The sequence below is a fragment of the Drosophila innubila genome (genome assembly GCF_004354385.1).
Source record: "Drosophila innubila isolate TH190305 chromosome 2R unlocalized genomic scaffold, UK_Dinn_1.0 1_C_2R, whole genome shotgun sequence".
Taxonomy (NCBI): domain Eukaryota; kingdom Metazoa; phylum Arthropoda; class Insecta; order Diptera; family Drosophilidae; genus Drosophila; species Drosophila innubila.
In genome coordinates this window covers 12193404-12217502 of record NW_022995374.1, presented here as the reverse complement: position 1 = coordinate 12217502, position 24099 = coordinate 12193404, and the positions used below count along the sequence as shown (strand labels likewise).

Sequence of the window (24099 nt, the reverse complement as noted above, 5' to 3'; positions counted from 1 at the left end):
ATCACTTATAAAAATTGTAAATTTAAAAACGAAAAAAACTCATTTAAAAAATTTATAAATTTGATGAAAAATTAAAAATTAAGGTAAACATTTTAATGAAGGTTTGAAGTTCTTTAGCCCTCGGGAAGACAATTTAGAAAATTTATTTCTTAAAAAAAAAAATATATATATAAAAAAATCGAGAAAATTCGAATAAAAATATTGCAAAAAATTAAAAAATTCTAGCTAAAAAAATTGAAAAAAAGGTACTAAAATTCAAAATACCTTTTTTAGGAAATGTACTTAATTTTTTATGTACAAAAAATCAAACCAGATCGGATATTTTAACTGGAGTGGCAGCACTCGCTGTTCCGATACAGTTTTGTATCGTTGTAGAGTTAAATTATAAATGAATTGCTTTAATAATGGGAGATTTTGCTGCAATATGGTCAGACTTGCTGAAAATATTTCCAATTTTAAATGGCGAAGTAAGTAGGGAGAGTTTGATTACAGATATCTTTAATTAAACATAAATAACATTGTAGGTTACGTATCCGCTGCAAGAAATTGACAAAGAGGTCTTTGAAAATGTTTACCGGCATCTAAATAATTTGGGAAGCTTTGAAACATTTACTGCAATTTTGGATTTAGAAGTGGAATCAACAATTCGAAATGTCCTTGCACCTAAATTTTGGAAACATTTATCATCTGATTGTGAGCTAAAGGACAAAAATGACCAAGCTTTGACCATCGCCGAAATTACAGCTAAGGATGGAATGTTTGCCAAATTTATTGATGCAGTTAACGAGTTGTATGATGGATATCAATGCATTCTGCAGATGAAACCACGCCTAATGAGTCTGAATGATTGCGCTGTTTCGTCGTCAAATGTGGAGCATATTAAATCCACTTTACGGAATGCATTGCTAGCGCGATTACCGCCAACATTTAATAGCTATGTTAGCGACTTTTACTGCGTCCATTATCGCCTATTTACCAAGGACTCGATTCTAGCATCGACGACAATCGGTATGTAGTTTGTGTATTTTAATTTTGTCGACTCGACGATAGCAATTAAATTTTATTATCAATTTATCAATATTTAAATCTTTCCTTGTCTTTTAGATTCGGAAGTATTTAGTGAACTTCCATGTGGTGGCTGCAATTACGATCATGACCAATGTTGTTGCCAAAAGCTTACAGAAATGGTGAATTCGACAAATAGGAAATTGCTGGAGATGCGATTAATAGATCGTTTGGCAGGAAGTGCGTTGACAGCATTAATTAAACTCAAGATCAAGGAACACATCAACGACACGTGCCTGGGAATCTTTGATAGAAGCCATTTAAAGCAGCTCGAAACGGTAAGAATTCATAAAATTAATTAAATACAAAGTTATAAATTTATTTATATTAACAGTGGATCAACGATGTGGTTATGACTTGGCTAACAAGCATATTTACAGAATGGAGATCGGGGGATGAAATGTCTGAGGAACAAATTCCCGAATCCGTGCAAGCATTCAAAGTGAAATTGACATATTTCATGTATGAAACTTTTGCACAAAACGTCATTAGCCAGTTTTTCAGCATAATCATTGGTAACTTGAATGAACAAAGATCTGATTGCGACAGATTTTAGTTGAACATATTTCTTTTTCAGACTACCCAGATTCTACACCCGCCATAGAGGACTTGAAGATTTGTATGGAAAAGATAGATATGAGAATTTATTTGACTGAATCATTGAGAAGTGCATTGGAGGCAAGAATCTTGCACCCCGGAGTTAACACTATGGATATTTTAACAGGATATGTAGCTGCAATTAAAGCTATTCGCCATCTGGATAACACTGGAGTGATATTAGAAATAGTTACGGCTCCGATTAAGGATTACTTGCGTAAACGCAACGATACGGTCAGACGAGTGGTAACTGGACTTACAGAAGAAGGACCGACGGATCTCTCCGAAGAATTGGCAAAGGGGGAATTCATTAAAGATGGCAAAGAATCTGGTCTAAACGAATATAGCAATTGGGAAAATTGGGAACCAGATCCATTTGGTATTGATCCTGATGTTTTGCAGGTAAATAGTTCGAAAATAATTCGATCTGCCGATATTATATCCATGGTGGTTGATATATATGGAAGTAAAGAGCTATTTATGGTTGAGTATCGTAATTTAATGGCCGATCGACTATTATCGCAGCTTGATTTTAACTCAGAAAAAGAGATTCGAAATCTTGAATTGCTAAAAATTCGATTTGGTGAATCACTTTTACATAGCTGTGAGGTAATGTTGAAAGATGTTACCGATTCAAAGCGAATTAACTCGCACATCCATGGAGACAGCACCTTTAACGAGAGTAAGTCGCTTTAAATCATGTTTATGATTCACATAATCAATCTTAAATTCATATAGGTCCCTTGTTTGATATATCATCATTGATAATCTCTGCACAATTCTGGCCTTCATTCAATAAGGAGAGCTTACAGTTGCCAGAGGAGCTAGAAAATGAATTTAAAAAGTTCACAAAAGCATATGAATCCTACAAGGGAAACCGCACCCTTAATTGGCGCACAGTCACAGGACGTGTCAACATTGTCATCGAAATCGGCGAAAGAGTAATGGAGATGACGGTGCCGCCTACGCAAGCTGTAATCATTTATCACTTTCAAAATAAAAGTTTGTATATATACTCGCCTTTTTAAGTATATAATTTTTAAATATAAATTTTCGATTAGATGAATGGACGCTTGAAGAACTCAGTAGCCTTATCAAAGTCCCGCCTTCTGCACTAAGACGTCGCTTAAGTTTTTGGCAAAATCACGGATTGATTTCGGAGACTGAGCCCGGTGTTTTCACTTTATTAGAGGAGGAATCCGAAAAAATAGAGTTCGAAGAGATGAATATAACAGATGCGGACGAAGAGGATTTGGAATCCGCTATGGCATCTGCCAGTGATCAAAGAGAAGAAGAATTGCAAGTAAGTAATATTGATAATTTAATGGAAAAATAATTTTTTTTTTTAATTTTTGCTGCTCTTTAGGTGTTTTGGTCGTATATTGTTGGCATGCTAACAAACTTGGACTCAATGCCAATTGATCGAATTCATCAGATGCTCAAATTATTTGCTTCGCACAGCGGAGGAGTTGAATTCACCCAGGATGAGCTGAAACATTTTCTGCAGCGAAAAGTCCGCGAGCATAAGCTCTTATTTTCTGGCGGAGTTTATCAGTTGGCCAAATAAATCATTTCAACTAGCTTTTCAATCGAATATCTGCAGTATTATTTTAAACTCACCATTAGATTAAACGCTGTCATTTCGAAAGTACATAAAGACGCATTTAAATGAATTCTATGTTTTACAACGGAATTTATTATATGAATACATGAATTTATATGTATAATTTGTATTATTATTCGGGAATGCGTGTATTACAATTGCCGTGGTACATTTTTATAACGCCTTCGCAACGAAAGTATGCATCAAATATATTACTATAACCGTGATCTTTCCACCACGTGCAGAGTTGTCTATTCCATATACAATCTAATCTGTATATTAGATTCGGGTACTCGTATCCGAGTAGTGTAAAAAAATCCTGGTCTCCTAGGTGACCCTTGAATGAGTACTTATCTACTAGTCTATGCACTTCATATTGTGTGAGCACCTCTGAATACGTTTTCGAATCTCTAATACGATTTAAAAGCATAAGTACTACTCCAGAATTAAGGCCAGGGTAACCATGATGCTCATGAATGCGATTAGCTACCAGTTTATTCTTATTATTCTTAACTAATTGCATTGGATGGTAGGGATTACCGAAATTCGATTTCGGAAATCGTACACGGTAGCGATAAAGTATATGTCTATACACAGGTGTTAGTTCAGGTGCAAGCCCATAAAGCTGATGCGGTAGAAAGCGATCAAATTCGGCAAATAATAATCGAACGTCGGAACGGAAAACAATATCACAATCAAAAAGAATAGCACGATTTAAGCTAATATCCGCAATGCGATGCAAGCCAAGGGATAAAAAGAAAAGGGAATCACTGTAATAGGAATTGGGCATGGAGCTGAAGTATGGCGAAAGTTTGGCAGTTATATCCTGTATAATGTTGGAACATATCTGCACGTCATACATCGTGTATATCACTATTCTCCGAAATCTTCGTATCTTCCGCTGAAGTATGTCAAGTACTGACATTTCGCTCTCCTTATCCGTTATTATGTGCAAATGCAATTGCGCATTGGTATGCTTAAATAAACTATGTGCAAACAGATCGAATTTCATTTGAAGTCGATAGTTTTCTCTAGTATATATAACAAATATGTTGTAGTCCGATGTGGATGTTTTCATATGCGAACTCAAGTTCAGATGGACAGAAGAGTAATTTAACAGATATTGCATTGGCTTCAAGCTTGGATAATTCGATGTACTTAATGTTTGTTCATTTTGCGGATAACTTGTTTGCAATTTTGCAACGTTTGTGATCTGCGTTAGTCGGCTTGACAGAAATACCGAGAATATTTTATTTCGAAATAGCTGGTCTGTATAGGCAAAGATGATGAGAACACATATGCAAATTAGTGCCAGGGATATCGCCAGCTTTTTCTGCCATCGACATCTAAACATCCACCTTTTAGGGCTTTGACGTACTGCACTTCTACGGTTTACAATTAAGGTCACATTTTCGTGTTCTTCCAGCAGTTGAGACTTGCACTCCATATTGAGATTGGCCGGATATGTTTTATATTTCCGACTGATATTGTAAAGGGCGTACTTTGTCATTTTCAGATCAGAGAGCTTAACTGCACCTGTCATAAAAACAATTTCCATTAAAATATAAACATTAGTAGTATTTACGCACATACGTACATACACATACAAAAGTCCCCATTCAGAAGAAGTACATAAGTGCACATTTAATTTCACGTCAAATCAAATAACCTTCATATTAATACATTGCACTAAAATACACTGAACGGTAATTTAAGAAATAAAATTACAAAATACATTTTTATTTAATTAATAAATAGTTCATTTGGAAGCTAGAACAACATTTTCTTTTGATCAATAAACCTTCAATCAGGGTTGCAACACTGTCGATGACCCAATCAAAAGTAGCGATATCGTACTTCTGCTTATCGCCGACAGTTATAACCTTCCAAAATATCGATGTTTGAGATAATCGACTATTGCAGCTCTTTTAATTGACGCGCAAATATTGAATGATGCATAAAAGCTGCGATATAAAATTTTTTTTTTGGTAGTTTTCGCATGTATAAATTGATTAAACCATATTTAAAAGTCATAAAGACTGTGGTAATATATGTGTACATAAAAGTTCATTCAGTTATAAGACAGTGTTTAGTTTTATTTTGAGAGATTTTCCTTTGGTATTAACATAAGTTTTCAGTGATACATTTGACAGCCAATTTTATAGCACTTGAAAATAAAAAGGTATCTCATTTATTATTTGATTTTCTAATTGATTAACCAAAATACAGAAAAAATGGCATATTAACATTTGTTTTTATCGAAATTCATCTAAAACGTTGTAAGCAACTCCTCTTGAATGCTATTTGAACGAAGTAGCTGAGAAGGAGTGGGTCCGCCCTCAATTGAAATCATAGGCTTGGATGATGTGGAGACTTTAGTTTTGTATTCATGATATTCATCATAGAAATTCTGTTGAAAAGTAATGGGTTATTGTAAATAATGAGATGTAAATGGTCGTTAATTTTACCTTTAGACGACATCCCAGGAAAATGGCGCGTTCACGCTTTCTAACCATATAATCGGAGGACATTAACCATCTGTGCTCCAGGCAGTCATCTGTGTATGGTCTCTTCCTACAATACAATTTCACAATGTAAATATTAAAGTAAGCATTTGAATTGCGGCTTTAAAAGTTAACTTACGTTGGATGACGTTTGAATAATTGCATAATGAATCGTGTTGCTTCTGGAGTAACCTCCTTGAATAGATTTTCGAAACGGTATCGGACAAAGGATATATTCTGTTGGGTTTCGTATTCGTCATTGCCGCGGAATGGACTGCAGCCAGATAAAAGCAAGTAAGTAAGCACGCCCAGCGACCAGATGTCACTTTGTGGGAAAATTGGCTCATCGTTTAGCATTTCCGGTGGCTGGAAGTCCAACATACCACACGGTGTAACCTTGACTCCCAGTTTATTTACTTTTTTTGCGGAGCCAAAGTCAACAAGCTTGACTTGAATGGATCGAACTGATGCCATTACCACATTATCTGGCTGGATATTGAGATGACAATATCCACGCCAGTGTAGATACTGCAAGGCGTCCAACAGTTGACTGATCACGCCTGCGACCATTTGCTCGGAGTACTCATGACGGCTGCTAAAGTATGTAAGGACATCAGCACCCTGCAGTTTCTCCATCACAAAGATTGCAATTGGCACGTTCATCGGTTTGTAAGCTCCAAAGAGTGCTGGGATACGTTCATGTCTCAGAGTTTTGAAATTATCAAACTCGGCAACGATAGATTCTTCATTGTCATCAGTCACCTCAAAGATTTTGGCGACCACAACAGTGTCCGTTGATTTTTGAATTCCCTTGACGATCGTGCTGAATTCTCCGCGCGCAATTTCAGATATAAAGCTATACTTGTCATTCACAGACGAATCGGTTACCCAGGTGGGTGGCTCTCTTTCACAATGATAGTCCGTATGCACACGCTCCTCTTCAGGCACCACTTCCTGGCCTCTTTCCGTCAGCTGCTGCAAATGTTTCATGGCCTTTGTGATATGCACCTTGGGGGATTCAGGTCCAGAAGTGGATGCATTCACTGGTATTCCCATTTCGCTCCAGCCAATTCGGTTCTTCGATGCAAGGCGAATTTGATATTTGGTATTGGGTGCAAGCTCATGTAAAAGATAAAACTCATGATCGATATTATCCGCGACGGTTGTCCAGGCATCACAGTTCTGCAACTTATATTGCAGACTATAACACAAAACTGCTGAGTGTCCATCATCGCGTGGTTGCTTCCATCTGAGAAGTATTTCGGTTGCACTGGTCGCTGAGATTTCTGGAGAATCTGGAGCATCGGGCAGTGTTGCCACGACTAAACGACATCTAGCCATAGTTTGACCGACCTTATTTCTAGCCACGGCCTTGTAGACGCCAACGTCAAAGTGCATTGCTGGCTCAAATCGCAATATGGATCGTCCATCTTCATCGAAAGTGATCTTAATTCGCTTACTCTCCGACAGCACCATATCATTCTTAAACCATTGTACACATGGCTTGGGATCACCAACTGCAAAGCAATGAATATGCGCTGGCTTATTCTCTGTAATCGCGATCGTTTGTGGCTTCTCCCGGAAGAATGGTGGATACCCTTCACGTTGAGTTTCTATCATTGCATCGGCTTCCGTGTATTCATCCAGACGCGGTCCGAGCTCCGTGCGTAGACGTCTAATAGAGTACGAATCGTTTGCAGAGTACATGCTAATTCGGCTACGTGTTCTCTCATCATCAATTTCTTCATCCATGATGTCGGTGAAACGACGACGTTCGCGAATTACTGGAAGCTGCAAAATGTGAAATTATATTATTAAACCAGAAAAATGGATATAATACCCGTGCTATATGATATAGCCGACCGATTTGTCAAGATATGTCAAGAAACAACAAAGTTCATCATACTAAAGATTCATTTTTGAGCTTATAATGATTACTTACCGACCAATCAACAGAATCGTTCAGAGCAAATGATGGTGATCGCCTGTGGGCAACCTTCATATATTCACGCAATCGCACCGGAAAGCTGACATCTCTTAGTTGCAGCAAATAGGTGTCTGGTCCATATTGATAGCTGTAAGATTGAAATGATAGAGAATCGAGAATCGTAAAATAAAACCATGTCTTTCGATTGCAGCTCTTTTAAAGGACTCACTGGCTTTCGGACTGTATGAGACCCAGCTCGTAATCAGGATGCAAGAATTTGGAAACCACTTCCTCACGCTTAGCTCTCTTTCTGGGCTCCACCAAAGGCTCGGGCGTACGCTCCGGCGTGTAACCATGTCCACTTGGGTAAACCATTTTGGATGGATGCTGGAAGCAGCCACTGAGACGGCGTCTTCGGAAGTAGTTCTTGCAGGCGGCATTGGCATACCAATCCCTAAAGTGATCATAATAGTGTTTCAACCGATCGACACCAATTTGATAATCATTATCGGACGCTTGGCGATCAAGCATAAAGAACCAAGGATGCTTCAATGCTGTTTTGACATCCATACGCTCCTCCGGACTGTAGAGCAATAGTCGGCTTATAAAATCACGTCCATCTTCAGATATATGTGTCCATATGGTGTCTTTGAAATCCCAACGACCTTCGCGAATCTTGGTCAGAGTTTCCCTATCATCAGCTCCAAGGAAAGGATTTCTGCCGCCAAGCAGCACATAGGTGATCAAGCCAACTGACCACATGTCATGCGAGAAGTTGACTCCTTCCTTATTGACAACTTCAGGGGATACAAACTCTGGCATTCCATAATCCAAGGTGGATAAATTGTGTTTGTTAATCTTTCTAGATAAACCAAAGTCAGATACTTTAATGTGATCGCTGCCAACAACTGAAATCAGTAGATCCTTGATCTAAAATGTTTATAGATAATTAAATTTAGACTGTTTACTGATATCAAACGTTATGACGTTATTACCGTTAGACCCATATGACCGACTCCCAGTTCATGCATATGCTCGAGTCCCCAGAGAGTTTGACGTATATAATTGGCGATATCGCGCTCCGTGTAATAATCGCGACGTAGCAGGTTATCCTTGATGAGTTCCCCTCCAGCGGCTAGCTCCATAACGAGAGTGATCTGTCGATCAGTCTCATAGGCATCATAGGGACGTATGAGATTCTTATGATTGAACATATTCATAATGTCCAGTTCGTTCAACATAAATGGTCGCAGCTCTGGCTTTCCATACATTATCTTGGCTGCATAATTATCGCCAGTGGCACGTTCCACAGCATGATAGGTAATTCCTTGAGTTCCACGTCCGAGTTCATCGCCAATATCGTACTTGTCTTCGTAACGCAATTGCTTGGATCGAACATATGGATGTCTACCGTATGTCTTATAGATATATTGATCTTCGTTCTCCTCAATATGCACGGTCACTGATGTGCTAATCGATCCAGCAATATTTCTTGCACTGACCGAGTATAATCCTCCATCCTTGATTATAGAATCGTGTATGGAGAGCACATAGATGTCTGGATCATAGGAGTTGATCTAATTCAATGGACAGCGGAAATAAGATATAAACACCTCTGACTTATGACTTATTCTATATATTATGTATTACTTATTATTGTATAATCACCTTAATGCGAGAAGAGTCGGCAACAAGTTTCCAATCCTTATACCAATGCACTTCAGGCAATGGGATTCCAATAATCCTGGCTTCAATGCGTCCATTCTTGCGTGACATTATGAACGTCTCATCGGGCCTCTTGAGGAACCGTGGATACTCGGCAATTTCAAGTCGCACTCGCTGTCTGGCCTCGCCGTGCTCATTTGTGGCCACTGCCTCGTACCATCCCACATCACGATCCAACATGCTGCATGAATAACATTCTGTTGTATAAATTTCGTAATTGATTATATTATTTAACTGACCTGTTGATAAAGAGTGTCGCTTGGCCATTACGGGTGTAACTTTGATCAAATCTACCGCCAGATTCAATTTGCTTGTCGTTAAAGTAGAAAGTCATCTTTGGCTTGGGATATCCATAGACGAACCACATCAGCTCAGTGTTGTGACCCTTGACACCATAAGAAATATCATTTTCACGCAGCAAAAACCTGCAAAGAAAAACCAAGATAAGTTCCAAACTTCCTTTCGAATCTTTATTTAACTTACTGTGGAGATTGAGCGAGTCCGTCATGTGGAGGCCGTTCAATATCAAAGTCCTTGGGGAAATAGGGTGAAGTTTCTGGTCTGAAGTCGGTGCCCGGTGGCAAATACGTATATGTCTTCGCTGGCTCAGGTATAAGTTTTGACCTAATAAAAGTGAGGCATTTAAATTATGTTTTTGCAAAAATTGGTTATAAAATATTCACCTGTAGGTTTGAGTGTAAGGACTGGGATCGCTTACGCCAAACTTGTTTTCAACGCGTACTCTAAACCTATAATCCCTAAGCGGATCCAAGTTCTTAATATCACACGCACAACTACGAACACCAGTTCTAATAGTACGCCAGTCTCCTTCGGGTAAATCCATCATTTCGATCTAGAAACATACGAAAATGTTCGAGTACTTCAGAAAATTCAGATAAATTGGTGGAATACCTGATAAGTCACTGGATAACGAGGTGACAGTGGTACGGACGGCTTCCAGGATAAGCGCAGGCGACGGTCTGTCATGCGTGAAATAATTGGACCATCCGGCAACGGGGGAGGAGCTCCGGACTTTTTGTACTGCTTGAAATCCGAGTACTGATCGCCCAAGGGACGTTGATGCGAATCCAACACTAAATTATATTAAACAGGTTAGCATTTGAAAAGTTTTCAATGAGAGAGCGATGAGTTTACCATCGTAAAATAGTTCAGCAGTGCAAGTATCGTCACCGTAAGGATTGTAAATACGGCAGGCATAACGTCCGACATCAGCTTCCGTGACATTTTTCATTGTCAAGCGAAGGAGACCATTTGGTTCCTTGTCAAGCGTAATTCTATCGGATGGGAATAGTTTCTGATCATTCTTAAACCACTCGACGTCTGGCTCTGGATATCCTGTGGCACAGGCGGTAAACTTGGCTGTCATCCCATCAAAGACATCGCAATCTCCGATTTTCTTAAGAAAAACTGGCGCTTCAGAACGCATGTGCTTCTTACTACGAAATGAATTAAGAGTTTATCTTAAATTAAAGAACTTTTTTGATAGAACAAAACTTACATTTCATTGACCAATTCAAGGCGACCTTGGGTAATGTCCTTGCCTTCCTTATTGGAGGCAATGCATTTGTATTCACCCTGATCTGATTTTTGACAATCATTGATGATCAGCATATGATGATCTCCGTCATTTTTGAACGAGTATTTGTCCGATAAATTAATGGGTTTATTTTCAAAGAACCACGTGAGTTCTGGATAGGGTACGCCGGAAACAGTTACCGGAATAGTGGCATTGTTTCCAAAAATTTGCTGTTGATCGGTTATCTTTTGTGTGAACACCGGCGCCTTATACACTTTCCTAACATTTGCATTGCAAGAAGATGTATCCTCTCCCAAGGGATTGGCCAGCAGGCAGGAATAGTTGCCAGAATCGGAAGCTTCCACGGGTTTGATGCTTAGACCCACGTGTTTGCCATCGCAAGTCATCAATAGTCTTTCACTTGGGGCCAATAGGACTCCATCCTTGGACCACATTATCTCTGGCATTGGATTGGCAATGAAAGGAGCAGATAGTACCATCTCTTGGCCTTCATCCGCATTCACATCTCGCAGTCCAGACACAAACTGTGGTAATTCTTCAGTAGCTGTTTCATCCGTCTTTGGAGCTACATATAGTTTGGCTTTCGACGCTGTCGATCCCTCCGAATTTTGAGCAATTACTTCATATAATCCGGAATCCGATGGAGCTGTCTTGTCAACAACTAGACTGACTGTATTATCAGGATTCTCCACAACGGCAAAGTGTTTGTTATCGGGCGAGATTTCATGGCCATTGTGGAACCATTGAAGTTTGGGCTTCGGATAGCCAACAACCTTAATATCCATCTTAACAGGAAAGCCTTCAACACTGGTAGCATCCTGGAGCTCGGCAATAAAGGAAGGCTTCGCTTCCCTGGCGACAACTTTCACCTCTGCCGCGCCCTCTTCTTCGCCTTCCTTGTTAATAATTTTACACTTATATAAACCGGCATCTTGACCGTCGACAGTATCAATGCTATGTAGTTGAAATAGATATTAAAAACTATATAAATGATGCACAAAAATAGAAAGGGCTTACCTCAAGCCAATTTGACCATTGGGATTGTTGATGAAATTAATGGCTGAGCTAGGACGCAATAGCACGCCGTCCTTGTACCACTTGATTTCCGGAGCTGGAAAACCAGTGACCTGAGCAGTCAATTTCAAGGGTTCGCCCACAATGACGGATTGGCTTTCAACAGGTTTCAGGAATTTGGGCTGCATTTCATTAGCTGGAACAGAGAATATGCAATATGGGAATAAACTCGACCTCTCTCCATTTTGGGAATTAGGGAAAATATGAATTTTTAACTTACGTTTCACAGCAACCGCACATAGTGCTACCTTTTCTCCGTGTGGATTTGAAATGATTAACTTATAGGCTCCCGAGTCATTTGGTTCACAATTGTTGATTTCCAATTTAACCAAGCCTTCAGGTGATGTGGATAATTTTACACTGTAAAGTAGGCACAAATAAAAGATGATAGATGTAACAATTTGTAACAATTAATTGTAAAAGATATAAGCCAGCGGTGGCTAGTAGTAACACCTTTGACTGGGTTTAATCTCCTCACTGTCCTTGAACCATTGCACGGTCGGCAGAGGACTTCCGTCCACGGCGCATTCGAGGATGAGAGGCTCACCCTGGACGACGTCAAGAGCATTGTTGAGTTTCTTGACAAAGCTTGGAGCAAGCGATTGCATAGCCAATTGAAATGGTGCCTTTGTTTCGCCAACTTCGTTCTTAGCCACACAAGTGTACTATTTGCAATAAATAATAAATAATTATTTAATAATAATAGTGTTACAAAATGTTGATATATGCTTACAGTGCCAACGTCGCTTGCATTGAAATGTGCGATTTCAAAGACACTTTCCACCTGATCCGTTGATGCTTCGGTTGTTGCTGTACTGTAAGCCCTTTGCTGGGTTAAACTATTAATGGCCTTCAGATCAATGGGTTTGTCGCCCTTAAGCCATTCAACAGATGGTGTCGGCACGCCATGTACTTTGACCTTCGTCGAGACGGGCTTGAAGTCATGAATCACTTGGTTCTCGGGTGGAACTATGAAGGTCGGCTTCTCAACTGAAATTGTTTGTTTATTTTAACTATTGCTTTTACTTTTATATTTTAAGATTTACCCAGAACGTTCAAGCTAAATTGGCTATCGGATCTTCCTTCAGAGTTCACAGCCGTAATTGTGTATTTTCCATCTTCTGATGGTGCCACAGATTGGAATACAATTCTATATTTATCCCCATCCACATCTGCGATAACCTCACAGTTCTCATTATTGCAAAGGTTTTCATTTCCGCGGGTCCACGACACCTTTGGCTTCGGATTGGCAAGTACCAAGGCCTCGAAACAGACAGTATCTCCGGGCATGCACTTGTGATCCACCAAACCGGATATTTCTGGTTTGGCCAGAACGTCAATTGCTCCATTTGTTGTGAATTCGCCATGCTTGTTCTTAACCTTCAGCTCATAACGGCCTGAATCCTTAATGTCGGCTACAAAAATAAATCCATTTATTGGAAAGTTTGTAAACTAGATAAAAAAAAGGGGTTTGTATTTTACCTTTAGCAATATTCAGATTGCATGTATACTGCTTCAATCCATGCTCTAAATCTTTAACCTCAGTTTTTAAGATAAGCGCTTCGGTTCCTTGAAGTGGTTTACCATCCTTAAACCAAAGGATTTCTGGCTTGGGATCAGCCGTAAATATAACAGTTTCATCAATGGTATCACCCTTCTTTAATTTAAGATCACGTAAACCGCTCTTTGAAATTAGCAACGGCTTACGATACTCTCCTTCATCTACGAATTTAAGTTAAGTTAAGTTATTTATAATTATTTAGTTTCTTTGATTTTCCTGCATCATACTTGACAACGATAGGACGCCCTGATGAGTCTTTTCGCCAACCTTGTTCTTCATTACAACCTTGTATTCGCCTGCATCTTTAAGTTCCAATGACTTCACCTCCAGTTTGTAGTGATCCTAGAATATTTTACTTAATAGTGTTTAAATATCAAATAATTTGATTTATAAAACAAACCCCGTCGACGGAAAGATCAAAATGATCGTTCGATTTTATAGGTTTCCCATCTTGATACCATAAAGCCTCTGGCTTTGGTATACCCGTCGCAATGACTTCATATTTAAGAGGTAGACTCTCGAAACTGTTGATTTGGAAAACATCACAGTGAACAATTTCGGGAATCGCTGAAACATAAATGTAATATTGTTAATACACTGTAAATACATATGAATATGTATGTAATCCATTCCATCCCAAGTTAAATTTTAGTTAATATTTGCATTTCATATTAGAAACATTCGTTCTATGTACATGTTTATCGATGGTAACGTGCATCCTCTTATATTAAGGGCATTGGAAAAAATTGCTGAAAAGAATTGATTGGAAATATGAAAATCAATAATCTTGGATGCTTTGATAGCCTTTAGGTGATTGACGACTTCTTTTCATAAACATTGACTTAGAATTCCGGTGTTTTTAAAATTATTATGGATACGGTTCCCTCCATCTTGATACTCTGTGATTTCCTATTTGAGAATTTTTGCACTGAAACAGCTTATATATATTTTTAGGCAAGTTAGTAAGATATATACATTTTGTACATTTAGTTAATAGTTGGGGAGTTATTGAATTTAATATTACATTATACAAAATTATTACAATACATATATACAAGAAAGAGTTTTTGGGTTGGGTTGCATATCGAGGTTCAATTGAAGAAGGACTAAGTTCATTGGTTAAATTTTTGGTAGTCGAGTTATCAATCTCCTAGTTCGGTTTGCTCACTGGTTCAAGTTCTAAAGAACAAGACACGCGATCCCATAGTTTCAGTCGTTAATTCGATTTAGATACCTTATCGATTGTTTAGTTCGTTACATTCCCATTTGGTCCGTTCGTTCATTTCGAACTTCTTTGTGCAGGAGTTGTTCAATGCATGCATAACATCCTTCCTTTTGACAAGCGAGGGTAGTCAGAGAAGTATGTGGTCAACAATATTTACTAGTTCAAGCTTACTAGGTTTTTCCTTGCTTACTTAAAATTAGATTCTGTTTAATTTTGTTTATAGGCCAAGTGTATATATACAGAATTAATAAAAAGCAATAAGTTATGACTTTCTTAATATCCACAATCATTAGTAAAGTATGCATGTATTTAAGGAAATGTGTGTTTTACCCCCTTCTTCAGGTTGTTCTGTTGTAGCGAGCAATGTTTTTGTCACGGATTCTCCAACGGAAATATTGTCTTGGGCTAAATTAAAGTTCCATTTATATGTAAGAATGTGTAATTTTAGGATATTTGTATATTATAATTATAAAATTATACGAAGAGTCCGGAAAGTTGAAAGTTTTTAGAAACTTACATTCCATACACTTAAATTTTCCATTCTTGCAATGTAAACATTAAGTTTTTTGATTTAAGGAAGTGGATCTTAAAGGTATGTATTGGGAATTTAACATAAAACTTCAATACAATATGATTGGTTTCTTTAAAAAGGTACCATTTTAGTTTTTATACTTACTCAGAACCAGAACTTTGCAACTTGACGTTGTCTCTCCTATGAAATTGGCTGCCTTAACCTCATAAGTGCCGGCATCTTCACTTTTAGCCAAATTCAAAGTAAGATAATAATTTTCAATACGTTGCGAATCTCTTTTGATTTTGATACGTGCATCTTCATGAATTTCATGTCCATTTTTAAACCTATTAATGATATTATTTAAAATTGTGTTTATCCCTTGTTATCTTTCTTTTGATTTACCATTTAACGGTGGCATCGGGGTTACTGTAAACTTCCACTTCCAAAGTTAAGGAACTACCTTCTTGGACCTCAACGTCTTTTAGTGCTCTTCTTATTTTCGGTTTGCCTAAGTATTAAGAAAATTTATAAAGATAATACATTATTGTATTTGTATTATAAATAATAAATCCCAGGGAATCGAAACAAATATCGATTCCGGTTTCGGGAACATACATATATTATAATTTATATATATTATGCAACCTTTATAATATAAATAATCACTGTGTACGGCTGTGAACGCTAGTGACGAAAGCAGCACGAAAAGTGTAAAATTTATACTTACAGTTAACAGTCACCGTACAGTTGTCTTCCAGTTTTCCGTAATCGTTCATGATTTTGCAGCAGTAATTTCCCTGCATGTTGGTTGCAACTTCGGTCAGGATCAACTTAAAGTTATTTCCATCCTGAACTTGCCGGAAATCGTTTCGCTTCTCGCAGATTTCAATGCCGTCAATGAACCACTTGATATGTGGCTGAGGATAGGCATCGATGCCCACAAGGAGCTCGACATTAGTGTCGCCCTCCTTAACGGTAATGTTTTGCAATTTCCGTGTAAATTCAGGAGTACACTTCATCAATAGTTGAGTACTGCTAGTCGCCGATCCGTGCTCGTTGACCGCCTTGACGGAGTATTCGCCGGAATCAACGCGAGTGGCGCCAGTAATCTTCAAGGTATACGTATTACCATCACAATCGATCTTATATTTCTTGTCGGTCAACTTAATTTCATTGCTATCATGATACCAGGTTAGTTTTGCCTCAGGGAATGCATCGACGCGAACGGACATGTGTACGTTCTCCTTTTCGCCATGAATGTATTCACTTTCAAAATGCTTCACAATAATTGGCTTCGATTTTACAGTGCAATTCCAGTACTCGGCAGTTTGACTAATCGTATTCGTGGCTTTGATAGAATAATTACCAGATTGTGCCAGTTTTATATCTGAAATCTCAATAACCACTTTCTCTGAACTTTTGCCGATTGTACTTGACGTAATTTTCACATTTTTTTCGCTAGAAACATCTTTTCCGTTGTTGGTCACACTAATTTCTGGCTGAGGGAATCCTTCAATTTCAACCTCCATTTTGACTGTCTCCCCTGCCGAGCATGTTATGTCTGTTACCTTCTTAATTTTTGGAGGAGCTGAAATGCATTGTGATAAGGTGTACTTATTGTGTTATTGCTATTTTTAAATTATCTTTACCTTGAACAACCAAGCTAATGGAGCTCTCATCCTGACCAAGCTCGTTTACAGCTTCAATAGTGTATACTCCAGCGTCTTCAGTATTTATATTCTTTATAATCAGAGACATGCTTTCCTCGTCTTCATACATAAACTTGTGTCTATCGTCCACCTCAATAACTTCACCTTCATGCTTCCACAGCACGGCCGGCTTAGGGAAACCCTTGCATTGAAGTTCGAGTATCGCTGACCCACCGATACTTGTGTTTGCCTCGCGATGCTCGATCACCAGAGTGGGTTTCTCAGGCTCCCGGTTAAGGGTTTGAATCGCACCCTGAACAGAGAGCTCGGCACTGCAGGATATATTTCCCGTTGTAGTCTGGGCCACACACGTATAAATTCCCGCATCTTCGGGCTTAACATGCTGGAACACCAGAGCCAGTGAATCCTCGTCATCACCAAAAAGCACTTTGAAACGTTCTTCTGGATCGAAATCTTCGCCATTTCGTTTCCATGAGAATATTGCCTTCTCGCCGGCTGGCAAGATTTGACCGCTCAGAGCCCCGAACGGGTTTCTAAAATCTACTCAAAAAAAAACGTGATAAAATATTCTTCTTATTATATTGAGATTTGTTCTTAAACTTACCAATAGTTGTGGCTGTTGCCTCACAGGCAGCTTCTCCATGTTTATTAACTGCCTTGCAGGAATAGATTCCGGCATCTTCCTTTTGAACGTCTTCAATGACTAGCTCATAGAATCCTAAATAATCCTTGTCCCTTATAATTTGAATTCGATCATTGATTTCCAGAATTTCCACCTCATCTTTGTAGCTAAATTGAGAAAGAGGTACAAAGTAAAAATTTAAAAAATTGGATAAAATTTCCTAAATATAAACACTTACAATTTGACTCTGGGCTTAGGATCGCCCAAGATTTTAATCATGAAGCGAAACAGAGTATTTTCAATCATTTCCGCATCCTTTAAGCTTACAAGAAATGCTGGCGGAACATTAGTTTTAGTCTCGTCAAGGCCAGATGCTGTAAGATTTCAATAAGATATATAAATAAATCATTAACTAAAGCAATAGTTAAAATATTTCTCACCCTGGCCAACTGCAAGCTGTGCAGTAACAGTCGTTGTTTCAGATGCCGTCTGGGCACGAACAGTGTATGTTCCAGCGTCACTCTCTCTACAAATGATAGATCAAATTATTTTTAATATCTCTGCACTTTTAGTTAAATCTAAATAGACAACTGTACTCAGTTTAAACCGTCTCAGATGTACACTATAAGAGCTAGAGACCATAAAATCGGAATTCAACAAATTATTATCCACATACAAAACAAAATAACGAAAAGCTCCATCAAAACTATAAATTCCCTTTGCCATTATGGATCATCCTACTTTATCGTATTAAGATATGATAAATATAACCGTATTTATACTTGTTTTAAGTTGTGTTTAGCAATACGAGTGCCTAAATGTATGCAGTATTTGTTATAATTGTATAATACACACAAACCTGCAATTCTTGATATCCAAGCGATAAGAATTCATCGGAGCACTAGTTTGTACAATGCGATCCGCTAGACGATCGTCCAAGGGCTTGTTATCCTTCAACCAAGTAACTAATCCTGGCTGCTCCTTGAACTGAATTTCGAAATGCGCAGTCTCGCCGCCTTTAAAAACGATTAAATGTATTCCATATTATGTAAGGAAGGTAATTTAATTTGTTTGTTTTTGTTTGGAACAACAGAATAAATTTTGAAATCAACATCAGTTCACTCACTTTCCACATGCACGCTTTTCAGCATTTTCACGACCAATGGCTTATCAATGGAGCGGGGCGGAGCGTCATTCGCCAAATAAGATGTTCCACGTTTTCCAGTACGCGATTCGGCACGCGAAAAAGAGGCTCGGCTCTCGGCTCGGCTTTCGGCACGACTCTCGGCTCGACTTTCGTTGCGGCTGCTGGACAAAAGATGAGACGAATGTGCTTCGATTCGATCCAAAGTACTTCTCTCGCGTCTCGAACTTATGCCATACTGTTGCTTCTCTACAGTGCTGTCATAGGAGGTTCCCCGATCATAATCCCTGGACCTGCTGGTTTCTTTATTACAGAGAAGCAGAGAGTGTGAGATATTAGATTAATTCAAAATAAATAAGGTATGTTAACAGTACTCGTATTAGGGACAAGAGGAACTTATGAAGCAACATTACAAATGTATTGACTGGGTTTAAAAATCATTCGACTGTTAAAAGTTATAATACAACTAAAATGGTGGAGTACACATAAAAATAGCATTCGACAGGAATGATAAATATGTATGTAGATAAATGTATCGAGGCATCTATTCGATATCAACACGTCTCTAATATAAGGAATACATATACTTAACAGAACAGATTCTTAGTCAGTTTCAACTCTTCAACCGTTTGAGCGATGTTTACACATGTGTTTTTAAAAATTCGTTTTTCAACTTACTTTCGAGACGCCGTCTGGAAGCCAGGGAGTACCCAGAATAGTTATCATCCATAACGCCAACGCTTTGGCCGCGTATCTCGAAATCGGCACTTGACTCTCTGAAATCGTCAGCAATAGACTCAGTATAATCGCCTTCGAGTTCGCATATATTTACAGGCTCTTCGACAATCTCATAGATTGGTCGTTTCTTTTTAATAGGCGGTGTAAAGATATGTATAAAATCGCGAGCTTTTGCTTTTTTTACAGTATCTTGGGCATAGTTGGTAGAGTCAGCCGATTTTAATACTGTACTTTTAATATTGCGTATTTTTTGCTTGGCATTGCGCAGCGATGTATCTGAACTTGATACGTCATAGATGCCCTCCAGAAAATTCTGGGTCTTCTGTTCAAGACTTTCGGTATAGACATGGACGCGCTTGATGGTTGGCGGCAATCGAGGAGGCGGTGATGGTGGGCGTGCTTTAATAATTAGTATCTCTATGGTGGTTTCATACGCAATAAGCGGAAGCGGTTGAAAGAAGCCAGGCATTCGAACAAAATGAGGTGGTATGGGTGGTGGGGGAGGGCCTTGAGCTGAACGATCTCCACGATCGCCTTGACCGCCTCTAGATGCGATATTGGCCAGCTCATTATTCCATTGGGTTAATGAAGCTGAATCGGTTATATTAGTATAGTTAGAGAATCCCTGTCGGCCTTGGGAGTTCGGATTTATGCTATCGCTATCTTGGATTGGATTTGATTCATTATAGCCAACGATATGTTGCAGCTCAATTGGCTTGTGCTTTTTTTGGGGTTTAATGCAATTTAATTGAGGTGCTTCTTCTGTTGTTGGATTACTAATTCGAATTATTGGAATTGTATCTGCCGGTTTGTTAGGCTTGGGCTCTTCTGTATCCTTACCCTCAGTTATATTCTCTGTGTGAACGAGTTTGTCGATATTCTGAGTCTGAGATTCCTCTGTTGTAATACTCTTCAGCTCTTCAGTTTGTCTGATACTATATTCTTTGGTTTCAATTGATTCTTTGGTTTCAATTGATTCTTCGGTTTTACATTCTTTCGTTGTTGCTATGTCTACACTGTAAGATTGTTTTGAGGATTCAAGAAGCACTATTGATGGCTCGACCTCCACAACATCTATTTTCTTTTCTCTAGCAATCTCTTTTTTAACTTGAGAGCTACTTTCGATTTCCAACTTATGATCAATCTTAATGGGAGTAGGATTTTCAGGTACAGTAGTTACTGGAACCTTTGATTGATTAATGTTCTGTTGATTCTGTTGGAGTTTAAATAATTCGATGGATTCTTTTTCAAATTTAAGCAATTCTTGCTGTTCAAATTGAAGTCTTTCTTTCGTTTCCTTGCTTAAAAAGTAGTTTTCAGCAACGTCAGAAGGACGCGTACCTACGTTTGGATCGTGAGCTTCAATCTTTTGCGGAAGACGAAGGATCAATTCACATTCAGTATTTATATTCGTTGAATCTACTTTAAGATCATCTGCATTGTGCTCTTGCAGTGCCACTTCGTGATTAATATATGAGCAAATTTCGTTATACCAAATCAAATGACTTTCCTCATTGTGAGGTTTAATTATAATAGGCAAATTGGAACTTTCATCTGCTGGTGTTTTTGACGAGAGATAGATTTGTTTGTCAGCTGCTCTATCCTCAATGTCACAAAGCGGGAGCTTAATAATATTTTGCAAAATGAATACGGATTTCTTGTCAGATATTTTTCGAACTTTCGTTATCAACAGTCTTGATTTAAATAAAAAGCAATATCGATCATGTGTCTTGCCTTCCTTATCTGTAAATGTGCACCACTCGTGGAGCAATAACCTGCCCAACTTATAAATGTTACCTCGATATCCCTCAATATTTGAAATAAATCTATTATCATATGCTCTACTAGGCACGCTTAGCATAAGCTCTAACGCTCTCTCCAAGTCCCTAACATTTTCTTTCAAGCATTGCGATAATTTAATTAGATCCTGTGAATTAAAACAACAGTTAAAACAATTGAAATTATAACTTATGATTGAAATACACATATGAAATATGATTTTTGATGTACTCGTATGATTGAAATGTAACACATAAATATATAATTTAATTATAAATGTTATAATTAAATATATTCAAACCTTAAATAGAAGTTTATAGTCGTTTATTCTCTGAAGTGGTAGCTTTAGGTGCTCAGATAGCAACTTATCGTCCCCAAGTTTTGATGACAGTTCCTGAAAAGACATCATTATCTTAGTATTAATGCACTTCGTCTGTCTGCTGCTAAGTGTTAAAAGCAAATTTGAATAAACGATTCAAAAAACTGAACGATGGAGCAAGTCAATAATTAAAGACTAGTTCCTTCGTTTAGTTCACTTTGGTTAGATCGCCCGCTTGTTTCGTCGTTAAAAATAGAATAAGGTGCATGTATTTCTCATATCATCTTGTTAAACGAAAATAATAAACACAATATGAAGCAGCAACCGACAGCCGCCAAAAGGCACCTGTGAATTTATGCATATATGTACAATATATGAATGCAAGCCGTACTGCCGCCACCTGTGAATATACTATATGCGAGCCATACTGGCGCCATCTTGTTTGTTATTGTGTGCTTTGTCTGTTGACAGTTTGATTTGAATGTAGATGAAAAGTGACAAGGTTAATAAATTATAGACAGGTTGCAGGATTTCCCTTAGTATAGCACTTATGTTTTGTTTTTATTTATTGCACTACATTACAAAGCATTAATTACAATAAAATGATGCTTTATACAGTCACTGCCATAAAAAATCTGACACTTTTTAAGTTGATGAGGAATTTAATAAAGATCGAATAACAATCTACAATTGAGTAGAAAATCAGATAATAATTGTTTCTGCTTTTATCAAGTATTAAATATAAACACTCATACACATATATGTGCACAGAACTATTTATGAATTTGTACTCTGCGATATTAAAACGGATATATATGTATATATGCACGGGAGAGTCTATGAGAGTGTATATGTATGTGTACTTGAATATACAAATTTATTTTAGCACAAACTTGCCTATATACACATACACACACACACACACACACACACACACACGAATATATAAATATTCAGATTTAAAAAAGAAAATTCTATTGCCTATTATTAATAATGTTGCATAACTAAGAAAAATACTGTGACCATTAAACACAAATTTGGCAGATTTTGAATAACTCATGTATATAGCAATAAAATCGCATCATACATTCTAGAACATATCGTGTATATGTACGAAATTATTAAAATGGGTAGGTACCAAAGGCAAATCCACGTGTGGAATGAATTAACACGACGAAACGACGGCAAACACTACTCAAAAGACACTGAGATGTGCAAAAGCTTTAATATTTAGAAACGTCTAGTTTTAAAAATAAACTGTTATATTCGACATACACACGATATTCGTAAAAGCATTGAACATATGGCCGGCCAGTGGAAATCAAACACATATTGCAAATATTGCACCCTAGTTCATACATACTCTTGTACTATGTATGTATAACGTACATAAATACATTCATATATTCATAAATACATACATACTAAATGTATCTTATTTTTACGTTTACGACATTGGAAAACTTACTTCGTCAGTTTTGCGAGCAAATTGTGACTTGTTACTCATTACTATTTATAATATTTTGTGGAGAAAAGTGCAAAGACGCATACATACAAAAAGTTATCCATCGAACTTTTAATTTTGTTAAAATTATCTAAAAGATTTGTTTGTACATCAAAAAAAAAAAAAAGAAACTGTGGTGATTGATGTGGTTGTTTTTTATGCACAGAATATTTACTTCCACGGAATATTTAGTATTTCATTTAATCAGAATGCTCGACTAGCAGATACCTTGTAAAATGTTTAGGAAAAACCAAAAACACAAGTATGTGGTTATCCTTATAAATGGTACAAAACGGTACGGCACTTTTTACAGTATGGTAGAAGGTGATCACTTCATTAATATATTGAGTATTAGATTTTAGACATAAAATATTTTCGAAAAAATGTCTACAATATTTAACTTGCACATAATAAGATTTTTTCATTTTCATTTTAATCTAATGTTACCATGATTTTACAAAAATTTCTACAAAAATTAAATTTGCTAAGCCTACAAAAACATTTACCAAAACTGATCCCATGTATTAACGAACAAAAAGTTTACCAATATTCGTACAGTTCTAATTAATGCCGAAAAACTTAAAAATTATTGTCATCCAACTATTAGCTTACCTGAAAGTAATTCTGGCATTCTACATTCGTCGAGAGAAACTCTTGGGCCAGAGGCTCGTTTTGACAATATTTTACATGCTTATCAAAATCACGTTCAAGTCGCAAAAATGTCTTGACCACCATATTAGGCTGATGACTGTAGCATTTAAGGCCTTCTTTTAGTACCCTGAAAGAATAGTTCATATTACTGCAAAAAAATCCATATTTCCTTTTTTAAAACGTACGTGTTGTGAAATTCGGCAATTTGCAAGAAATTACAAAAAATTACATCCTTGTTGTCTCTGGCGGATCTTGGTGCGGTTGGCTTATCGGTGGTTTTTATATACTTATCGACTACATATTGCAAGTCTCTGGAGAA

General features: G+C 37.6%; 3 protein-coding genes across 4 annotated transcripts; 1 reads left to right on the top strand and 2 right to left on the bottom strand.

Moving 5' to 3' along the window:
* The first annotated feature begins 382 nt into the window (after positions 1–382).
* LOC117784139 (anaphase-promoting complex subunit 2) lies at positions 383–3380 on the top strand. The gene is made up of 8 exons (XM_034621793.1): positions 383–467; positions 525–1008; positions 1105–1343; positions 1400–1580; positions 1643–2344; positions 2401–2664; positions 2724–2965; positions 3029–3380. The coding sequence occupies exons 1-8, from the start codon at positions 405–407 to the stop codon at positions 3227–3229; spliced, it is 2376 nt and encodes a 791-aa protein (XP_034477684.1). The 5' UTR covers positions 383–404; the 3' UTR covers positions 3230–3380.
* On the bottom strand, positions 3332–5251 carry LOC117784140 (xyloside xylosyltransferase 1). 2 transcript variants are annotated; one of them, XM_034621795.1, is made up of 2 exons: positions 4863–5251; positions 3332–4801 (listed from the first exon to the last, which is right to left on the bottom strand). In XM_034621795.1, the coding sequence occupies exons 1-2, from the start codon at positions 4882–4884 to the stop codon at positions 3399–3401; spliced, it is 1425 nt and encodes a 474-aa protein (XP_034477686.1). In that variant the 5' UTR covers positions 4885–5251; the 3' UTR covers positions 3332–3398. The 2 variants fall into 2 exon arrangements, with proteins under 2 accessions (XP_034477686.1, XP_034477685.1); XM_034621794.1 differs by having other exon boundaries at positions 4867–5251.
* Positions 5252–5343: 92 nt separating this feature from the next.
* Positions 5344–23888, bottom strand: LOC117784138 (obscurin). Its single transcript, XM_034621792.1, has 34 exons — positions 23742–23888; positions 21608–21700; positions 20368–21454; positions 18772–19092; positions 18505–18661; positions 18086–18171; positions 17884–18019; positions 17628–17812; positions 17003–17563; positions 16081–16941; positions 15756–15861; positions 15516–15697; positions 15170–15244; positions 14015–14181; positions 13842–13956; positions 13536–13775; positions 13100–13468; positions 12787–13043; positions 12507–12718; positions 12274–12413; positions 11997–12189; positions 10941–11933; positions 10577–10878; positions 10334–10515; positions 10105–10274; positions 9905–10045; positions 9661–9846; positions 9365–9602; positions 8692–9273; positions 7926–8626; positions 7712–7844; positions 5909–7560; positions 5734–5839; positions 5344–5675 (listed from the first exon to the last, which is right to left on the bottom strand). The coding sequence occupies exons 1-34, from the start codon at positions 23862–23864 to the stop codon at positions 5535–5537; spliced, it is 11193 nt and encodes a 3730-aa protein (XP_034477683.1). The 5' UTR covers positions 23865–23888; the 3' UTR covers positions 5344–5534.
* Between the last annotated feature and the right edge of the window lie 211 nt (positions 23889–24099).